General features: G+C 30.3%; 1 protein-coding gene across 1 annotated transcript; it reads left to right on the forward strand.

The window, feature by feature from the left end:
• Window positions 1–919: 919 nt before the first annotated feature.
• On the forward strand, window positions 920–3,160 carry LOC135143277 (toll-like receptor 3). Its single transcript, XM_064075146.1, has 2 exons — window positions 920–1,138; window positions 1,191–3,160. Exons 1-2 carry the CDS (start codon window positions 1,128–1,130, stop codon window positions 3,109–3,111), a joined length of 1,932 nt encoding a protein of 643 aa, XP_063931216.1. The 5' UTR covers window positions 920–1,127; the 3' UTR covers window positions 3,112–3,160.
• Window positions 3,161–10,859: the final 7,699 nt, after the last annotated feature.

Below are 10,859 nucleotides of genomic sequence, written 5' to 3' on the forward strand. Positions count from 1 at the left end.
CGTCTCGATTTTTTACCCTAATCTTCCAGATTTTTCTAATATAAAATAAAAATTATGTGACAATATTTTAAATCGTCCGTCCGAAAAAATTTTATGTATCTGTTATCAATACCGTGTAGATGGTAAAACGATAACCAAACTTTGTAAAACCGATGGTCTGAAATCTTGCAAATGTTTTAAGATTACCGGAAGTATAGTAAATCGTTAATCAAAAGCTATCGGTTTATCCCTCCGTTAAAAATTGATGACGTGATCTTACAGTTTTGCTGAATAAATATTGCTTACATTTTATAAAGTAATATAGGTACTCCTGCACTTGTTATTTATGTGTAAATATGAAAAAAGCATTATGAGTTTATAGTTGTGGTTTATCACTGCATATTTGTTTTATATTATAGACATTATCACAAAAATTCGCAAAATCGGTTTAGATATTGTCATATGCTGAATAATTGTATAAAATAGTAGACAAATCAACATCAGTTGTTAAGCGAATATTTTGTTAAGACTGAATAATTTTCCAAGATCGGCATTTGTGCGTAGACAATGAAGAAAATTCTAATTCTTAAAAAGTAAACGAGGTATTTTTCATGGGTATTGTCAAAAGTACTATATGAAATAAAGTTTATGACGGTTATGACTAATCTGGCTGATGCCAGGTTGTTGTAATAATTAATTAATAATAATATTTATTATTAATATTATTATTCTGATTTTATTCCTTGCATCTGTATGTCTATTGTTTTAATATTATTACTTTTTTAACGTTTATTAATCTTATCGAAATAACACCGGATAAAAGTTGTTCGTACTTGGTAAGTAACTCTAAAATACTAAATGCATGTATGGCCCCACGAAACAACGCGAATGATGTAAATAACCACATGAAACAATTTTTCTATTAAACTCATTACGGTTTGCGTTTATTGAGGCAAGCTTATGACAATTTTATCAAACTGTCTGTTAACATATTTGTGCATTTCCAGGAGAAGAAATAGGAAATGTGATAAAGTTATCATCGGTTTAGTGATTACTAATGACATTGACAACCACAAGTACGACTATTCTAGTAATAAATCGAAAACGATTTTAGTTGGTGGACTGGTGTTTTTTAATTCAGCAAAGAAATGAATATTTGGTAAGTCTCAAACAACCATTTTATGTCAGTAATTCGTTTACCTAATTTTTAGGCTAACTGTAATAATAATATTATCAGCAACATTTGAACAAGCTTATCAGAGCTGTATTTCCCTTAATGTTTTACCACCGATTTACTACTCCCGATTTTCAAGAGTTTCGTTGAGAACATCCACGGCAAAAAAGTATATAGAGTGCAATAATGAACTTATATCTTCTGACTTTTCTGAAAAGGTCTTACCACTCACAACAAATTCACAGATACAGTGGCTGCAAATCAACAACACAAATTCTCCTGAAATTCCAGCTAAAGCTTTCGTCATGCTAAAAAATATACCGGATTTAAGGATTAATGGGGCAGGTGTTCAACTAATACAACCAGGAGCTTTCGATGGGTTAACAAGCTTGACACAACTCTCATTAAAAGATAACAAGATTGTGGAAGTTAATGAGCGCCATTTTATTGAATTAATTAAATTAGTGGAATTGGATTTGAGTTATAACAATATTGCAAGTATTTCAGAAACAAGTTTTGTGGGTCTAAAGTACTTACAACGACTGATATTACAAAATAATTTTTTAACCACGTTATCTTTAAACACATTTAAGGATTTATCAGGAGTTGAAATTTTGGACCTTTCTTTTAACAAACTAACGACAGTTGAACCTGGATTGTTTAAAAATTTAAAAAGTTTGCAAACCATATTTCTTAATAATAACAATTTAAATTGTTTTAATGGATCTACACTATCAAACAATTCACTTATACAAAATATTTACATAAATAATAATTTCATAAGAGCAATAAATAATTTTTCAATTTCAAATCCACTATTAGTGTTAAATGTTAGTTATAATTTGATTCAATCGCTAAATTTTTTAAAATATACATTTGTTCAAATCATTGACTTACGATCAAGCGGGATGACCTCTGTTACAAATTTTTCATTAAAAAATTTGTCGGTAAAAGAGTTATATTTAGACGAAAACCACATAGGGTTGAATTCAATTGATAAAGACTTTTTTAATAATCTTTCTTCACTGGAAGTTCTTTCTCTAGCAAACAATCAAATTAAACAATTACAGTTTAATTTATTCTCAAATAATACGCGAGTTAGAAAACTCAATCTTTCCAAAAATTATTTAAATAATAAAGACGTTTTAAACTTGCCAACTTCTTTACAAGATTTAGATTTGAGTTTCAACAATGTGAATTCGGGGCTAAATATAACCAACGCATTTAATTTAAAATCATTAAATGTAAGTTTTAATAACATAACTGAAGTGACATTTAATATGTTTAAAGCTTTAAAATGGCTTTTTATTTTAGATTTAAGTAATAATAAAATTTCTAGAATTCAACTAGGATGTTTTAGAGATCTTAAAGTTTTAAGAGAGCTTAATCTTTCAAATAATCGTATTGCAGTATTAAAAATAGGATTTGTTGTAGGATTAGAAAACTTGTATAGCCTTGATTTATCTCATAATAATTTGTCAACTTTAAACGAGGGTGTTTTTCATAATTTAAGATATCTTCAGGTATTAAAATTTGGTTTTAACAATTTCAGTTATGTAAATATAGAAAATGCCTTATCCCATTTACCTGTACTAAGACGAATAGATCTATCTGGTAATGGTTGGTCATGTATACTCTTAATTAATCTCTTAAAAGAATACAGAAGTATTAAAATTATAAGTGCTGGTGAATATGATGTTACAAATATTGATGGTGTAGCTTGTCAGGATGAGGTAACAACTTCCCCCGATTTAATTAATTTAGAGACAAAGTCTTTTGCTGATATTAACTCCAAATTACTTACCAACAATACATTATTAATTTTGATTTTGGTAGTGATTGTCTGTAAAATACTATTGAAATATTGTCCACTAAAAGATGGTCATAGTCGGTTAAAAAGAAAACTTTGGAGAGATAAAAGTGACCAAGAATTACAGCTTGTTAATGATGATTGTTGATAGTATTTTCTAAATTTGTCCATTATTTTAAATAAAAAGTTCTGAAACATTTTGATTTTATTAAACCTTTACCTTAATACCTTTAATTTACTTATATCAGACTTTAAATTAATTTTCGTTCTAAAATATTTTACTTTGCAAATATTTTTGAAAATAAATAATTTACTTAGAAGGGAGAAAACTGTTTCTGCATATAACTTTTTGCTTATTCTTAATACTGGCGTATGTCAAACGAAAAATGTTCTTTTCTTGGTATTCAAATATCAACTTGTGGCAGTGGAAACTACATTGGTTTTTTCAATTAAACAGTTGGAGTAAATGTAATATACTCGTACTTACACAAAGCAAGATCGTGTTGTGATTGGCCATACTGGACGTATTATATACAGTATGTTTTTCTTTTTTTTTGTGGACAGAAAAGGAAACACTTTTTATGTCGTGGACTAGCTTCGGTGTCACACCTTCATTTATGTTATAAAATAGATGAAGCGGTTCTAATAACCCATCAGTTTTATGTCACTTTAATCGCAGGTTTTTTAGGTAAGAGGGGGGAAAGTATTTAAAAATAATGGGTATATTGAGCAGTTAGTAAAACGAGTTGCATATTGTACTTCTTTTGTGACCATATATTGAAAAATCATAGAAATGTCTTCTTATTGTTAATTCTCGCGGGTAGGCTAAGGAAGTATGTATTATTATTATTATTAATGGGGTGCATCCGACGAATGGCTACTTTCATGTTTTCTCGCCGTTTCATGACCCTAGATTATGAAAAAAAAAAGTCACTCGTTTCCGAATACCACACCCATTGTTGTAAAATTTTATACACGTATGTTAGGAACACGTGTCTCACCATTCCCACCAACAATCTAATGAGGTCACTTCAAAATGTTGCATAATAAATGTTATTTCAATTTTATAAAATAAACTAATATTAGATACACTTGTAGCTTATAAATCCGTTTTGTTTTTGTACCCTAGACATCCAAATTTTTGAAAAAAAAAACATTTTACAATTTAACTTTGAAATTGCAAAACAGAATACTCTGAAAACTGATACGTTTTAAGGTTATCGTAAGCACGATAAATCGTTAATCAAAATTTATCCCCTAAAAAATTTGAAGATGTCATTTCAAAATGTTCCTAATAAATTCTATCTAAAGTGTGCAAAACATTATGAGTTTATACTTGTTGTGATTCACGTGTGGCAAAAAAAAATGAGTGACGTAATTTATTTCACGCACTAATCAAATAAAGGAACGGCTGACTCAGAAATTTGGAACTACAATACTATACATTATTGTTACATTGACCCTATTCAAATTGATATTGGTACCTATCTTTACTAAAATGTTGATGATTACATCACAAAATTTTGTAATGAAACAACTCAATCCACTTGAAACCATGCATAGCATGCTTCTTTATGTTTACTTTGTCACTACACGCATACATTTAATTTAAATTACAAAAAAGTAAAATTCGCAAAATCAAATTTTATAAATTTTCGAAAAACCTGTATATGTTGTACTTGTACATCTAGGACGAAGGCATTTCTGTCTAAATAATCTTAGACCAATTTTTATTCTAGTATTTGAAATTATGTTAGGTGTTAAACTGTAACAAGATGGTAGACACTTAACAATAGGACATAAGATTCTGATGAGAATGTATATTTAACAACAAATAGATTACAGAATTCTTGGCAATTACTTAGATATATCATTAATTTCCCCGAGCTTGTGAAGGCAAATTTGGTTTTAGTTACAGTTTTTGAAGAACATATTTGATATCTTGCCAGGTGACTTTAATATACCTGACTCGTGAGATGTATGTGAATACGTTCGGTTCAACTGTTTTAGTTCCCTCTACCTTTCTTGAGTCACTATAGTTTAACACTTTAAATTTTAATGACAGCTGGCTTGATTTACATCTGTAGTTAAAAATCAAATTAGTGAAACATAATATTCTATTAATGCCTGGGAAATTCAGATGATTGTTTCAATGGGTCCATTTTAAACCGAAGAAGCAAAGTATGAGCAATTGTAATTTTTTAATGGCTCAGAATTTACTGACCCCAAGCTAACTGGTTGACACTTTCGTCAATTGCTTTAAATCTACCTACATCAAAACTGCTTAATTAATTTATTGAGCATAAAGTGTTGTACGAGTACTTCTCTGTTACTAACAAATGTATAATACCCTTAATAACCATAAGTAGTTGATGTAACGTAAGAAAGGGGCTTCCCAATTAAACCTTCCAAGTCAAAATTGTTAAACTGATTTTTTTCAGGTGTAGTTACTGCTATAATTTATTCAAACTTATTACGTCAGGCGTTGGAGATATTCGCAGCTTTTTTTTAAAGATTTTTGCAACGTGTTAAAATTTTAAGTTAGCTGTGTGGTTTTATGATTTTGACATTTCAGGCCCCTTATTTGCAAACAAAGAGCGTTTTAAGCTAATATTGCTAAACAGATAACCTTCCTGTTTAGGAGAAACTTGGCAACAAAACACAACAAAGCCCTTTAAGTTTGTTATGATGTCATAAATCTGCATCTAATAAAGCTGTAGGGTTTGTTGACGACGGTAGTGGGGTAGTCAAAGTCGTAAAAACTCTACTCTTGTTGAAGCACTGTACAAATTATGGACCTGTCTTCACTATACCTACTAGGGTCCGATATTTCAGTTGTCGGTTAATTAAAAAAATTATGGTTAATAAATAAATTTTGGTTAAGCGTATTTCACTGTACGGTTACGAAAATTGAAAGGTTATAAATATTTCTTGGTTATTTAATCAGTTTCTAATTCGAACATGTGCTTTAAGTACTTGATCAGTTAGGGCGCGCACTTTTAAACCTCAGACACTTTTCCTCGTACTACTAAAATGTGAAAGAAAAGTAAATCAACCCAAAAAATGCAGTCCGTAATTTTGTAAACCACAGAAACTATGGACTAGTACTAATTTAAAAATAATGCATTATATTATTAATATCTATTTTCAATTTTCATTTTTAACATAACTTTTATCCCTCACTCACTCTGTACATCTCTTTAGCCACAGTAATCTCGTGAACAACTCCAAAATGGCCAATCACAGTTCAAAAACTGCCAGTAACAAAAAATGTGTTATTAAGATAATTTTCTTTCAAGTAAACGAGTGGTTCCTGAAATAAATGTATTAATCATCTTACATTGGTTGGAATGTGGATATTTTACAGTCGATTTGTAAGGTGCTTTATGGCACATGAATTAAGTGTAATAAATTTGGTACAGCTTCTTTAGATAGTCTAAACAACCTACAATAAAATTTTTGGTTGCCCCAATAATTAAAATAATTTTTGTGGAATTTTACGAATTCGTCCGAAGCGTTCGACAAAATTAATAGCAAGTTGCTTATTGTCTGAGTCACTTAAAAACAAACACTTTTCCACGAGAAAATGTATAAGGAATCATTTGAATATAAAAAAAAATGGTTGAAGGTTTTTTCGACAGAAATTCTCTCGTCTATGTATAAGATACACTCGGACAAATACGGTTCCTTAGAAAAATTATGAAATTTAATTTTGCAAATATTATTTTTTAATGATAAACCCTGTAAGTTAAAATAAAGTTATGTGTGGACTGTTAACTTACAGGTAAAGGAGCACGCTATGCGTTTGTTTCAGGTGAGTGTTTCCGTAACAAAATTTCGTATATCAGTTTGAATAGATGCAGTGCAATACTAATAATAACAGTACTGTATACTCACATTTTCAGGAAAATAAGGTGAGTTGTTTTTGATTTGATAAAAAAATCAATTTCTTAATTTATTGTTTTGTGTCACCCTGTATGAGTAATATTAAACACTATGAATTCATTGATAAAGCACAAGTGAAGAGTTATAATATGGTGTATTTCAGATAGTATTTATTTAGTCAGAAAAATTTTGAGATGACGTCATCAGTTTTTTTGGGAAGCGGTAAACGGATAAATTTTGATTACTACTTCACCATGTTTACGACAGTCGTGAAAATTTGTAAGATTTCAGAGCATTCGGTTTTGCAATTTCAAAGTTGTACTGTAGAATATTGTTATTCGATTTGTTATTTTTTCCAAAAATCTGGATGTCTAGGTCTAGGGTAAAAACTCAACACGGGTCCAATAATATTCGCTATTGTAAATTTTGGAGATGACGTCATTCCATTGTTGCTGGGGATGATTAACCAAATTTTGGTTAGCGTTTTACCATCTACATGATTTTCCTAATACACATGTAAAATTTTACAAGATCGATCCAGTAGTTCCGGAGACTAATATCTGCCTGATAAATATCGACACAGACAAACGGATAGAGAAACACAGACACAGAGACGACAGACAAACGGAAATGGGAGACCATTTTTTTCGTACTCTAGGGGTCAAGAAATGTCAAGAAAACACGAAACTGGCAAGTCGCCCGATTGACTCGATTACTATACATACTTCGTTAGCTTACGCTCGGGAAGCAAAAATTATGAAATTTGTTAAAACAATTTTGAAGTGAAGTATCTTATATACTGATGTAACGCAAATCTGAGAGTTACTGTTGTGAGATAATTTGGCAGTAAATATAGGTATTTATTTTTTAAGATATATTCCATAATTTTAACAGAACTGGTGTAATTTGTTTTTAAGATTTGTAGTTACAAATGCCATTGTCAAATAACAAATAGAATAAACGTCAAAAGAACGAAATTGTGTTTTTAAATGAAATTAAAGTTTTGTACGGAATGTACAATTGCTATTTACATTAATTGTAACGTTAGATGTGTCTTGGGCACTTAGATTAATGCCAGGTAAGCTGCCGGTGATTGTTATATTTTGTGGAAAATAACTCACCGCTAACTGTTTTGCCACCATCTAGCTGGATCTATGGGGCTCTGGAGCGGCCGGACAAGGTTAGAATTAGACGCTGCTGGGCCCAAACATATAGCGGACAACTTTGGGCAATTTCCCATGGTTCTTCAGCTTCACACATTGTTAATAATAATTTATTATTGCGAAAATTTAGACTTCAACTGTTACAATCTGCCATTTGTCGTACCAACCACGAGAAAATTTCCCAAAATTTTAAAAATTCCAATTTTTACTTAATTAATGAATGCGTAAATATATTTTATTGATTTAATCAGGAACTACAAAACGGAATGCTCTGACATCTTGCAGATGTTTTAAGGTTATAAAGAGCATAATAAATGTTTAGTCAAAATATATTTGCTTATTCCCTCCAAAAACTTGATGACGTCAGCTCGAAAATTTGCCGAATAAATCATATCTAAAATGTACAAAATATGATCAGTCTGTACTTGTGATCTATCACTCCATTCATATTTTTTGGATTTGCATATACAGGGTGATTCAAGAAAATAAATGAAAGCGTAAATTTATTTTATTGATTTACTCAGGAACTACAAAACCGAATGCTTCGAAATCTTGAAGATATTTTAAAATTATCATAAGCATGGTAAATTTTTGATCAAAACGTATTTGGTCGTCCCCCCTAAAAAATTTATGACGTCACCACAAAATTTTGCTGAATAAATCCTATCTAAAATGTACAAAATATGGTGAGTCTCTTCTTGTGATTTATCATTCCATTCAAATTTTTTCGATTTGCATATACAGAGTGACTCAAAAAAATTAATGAATGCGTAAATTTATTTTATTGATTTAATCAGGAACTACAAAACCGAATGCTTTGAAATCTTGCAGATGTTTTAAGGTTATAAAGAGCATAATAAATTTTTAGTCAAAATATATTTGGTTATCTTCTACAAAAAACTGATGACGTCAGCTCAAAAGTTTGCCGAGTAAATCGTATCTAAAATGTACAAAATATGATGAGTCTGTACTTGTGATTTATCATTCCATTCATATTTTTGGATTTGCATATGCAGGGTGACTCAAAAAATTAATGAAGGCGTGAATTTATTTTATCGATTTAATCAGGAATTACAAAACCGAATGCTTTGAAATCTTGGGAATATTTTAAAGTTATTATAAGCATGGTAAACTTTTGTTCAAAATGTATTTGTTCATCCCTTCTAAAAAAATTGATGACGTCACCCTTAAATTTTGCTGAATAAATCCTATCTAAAATGCAAAAAATATGATGAGTTTGTACTTGTGATTTATCATTCCATTCATATTTTTTAGATTTTCTTAAGAGGTGGTTCAAAAAAATTAATGAAGTCAATTTATTTTATTGATTAAATTAAAGGCAACACTTATTATTAGTATTACACCCCAACCAACCCAATTTGGTAGACACAAAATTTGTTAAAGGAAAAACTCGGTTGAAACATAAGGGTAGCACGCTTCTTTACATCGACTTTAACATTACAGACCTGCATTTGTTTTATGCGCTCACTTGGTTCCGCGAATGTGAAATAGACATGTTTATAATCAACCAATTGTGAATTTCACCGTCAAGAATTAAAATAAAACCCAATGTTTTATATAATAAGCGGAAGTCGAAGCAATAAAACCGATGGTCGTTTTGTTTACAGTTTCTCTGTTTGACTCTCACGTATGCTGTTACGCCTGTCATCTTAAATTAAGAATGTTTATACATACACGATTTTCAGTTGCCTCTGATACGTATACGTGAGTGAATTGTTTCGTTATTTTATTGATTATTACAAATCAATATTCAAAACGAGCCAATTCATTTTCCCGAAAATTTGAGAATATAATAATTTTATTCTTAGTATTACACTACATCTATCCCAACTGATATACGTGTCCTTGCAAAAATGTTGATGACGTCATCGCAATTTTTTTTTAAATTCCCACTACAAAAATGTAATGAGAAAAAAAAAACACAATAGGCATGCAGTCGTCAAGTTTCCGACAGCGAGGGAAGTACTGTCTAAACTCTTTAGACCAATTTTTTTAAACTGGAAAAGGTGCGAAGTTAAAACAAAATATAAAATATGCGTTTCATACGACATTTTTGAGCACTCGTCCCTTGTAAAACTCGTCTGACGACTCGTTTTCTAATTTTGGGATTCCTACTCTAAAATAATACGTCATGAAAACTTCTTTGTGTGCTTGTTTTTGGTTGTTAATATTGCTATAAAGGCATTTTGCTATTTTGTAAATTGTGAGATGGCAGCAGTAATGATTTGTCAGATTGACTGATCCTTGGACCGTAAAAATTAACAAAATTACTCTCAGTAGTTAGAGGTTGGACAGATGCATAAAAATTGATAATAATGCTAGTAGTGGTGAAATCCGTAAGAGCGAATATGACCACACTGATCGGTGGCGTGTTTTAAGATCTTTTGCTTACGTTTTGCATTCGTCCCTACTCTTAATTGAAAAAATATAGCTCAGATTATTATAAATCTTTTAATTGCGTTGTGTACATTTTTATTTCATGTATTCTGAGGATGAATAAATGTAAGGACAGCACTGGAATGAGTATTTCCAAACACAAGGCATTGAGTGATAGAAACGTATTTTTTTAATGAGCGACATACCTGAATTAAAATAATTGTTACATAAATTTTGTTAAGATAAGTGTTTAGCATAATTATTATGAAGCCACAACCTTGGCATTCAACCATATTTTGAAGTTCGAGTTTTTTTGTTTATCCTAAGGCATATGTGGGACACGAAAGTTATGTCATCCAGTCTATTTTAATTTTTAATACTTTCGATCATACATACCTTGCCTAAATTGATTTAGTAATGGATGAATTATATTTTATTGTTTGTTTAACAA

Source organism: Zophobas morio, unplaced genomic scaffold (assembly GCF_036711695.1).
Source record: "Zophobas morio isolate AGI-343-1 ecotype UQ-CSIRO unplaced genomic scaffold, CSIRO_AGI_Zmor_V1 ptg000058l, whole genome shotgun sequence".
Taxonomy (NCBI): domain Eukaryota; kingdom Metazoa; phylum Arthropoda; class Insecta; order Coleoptera; family Tenebrionidae; genus Zophobas; species Zophobas morio.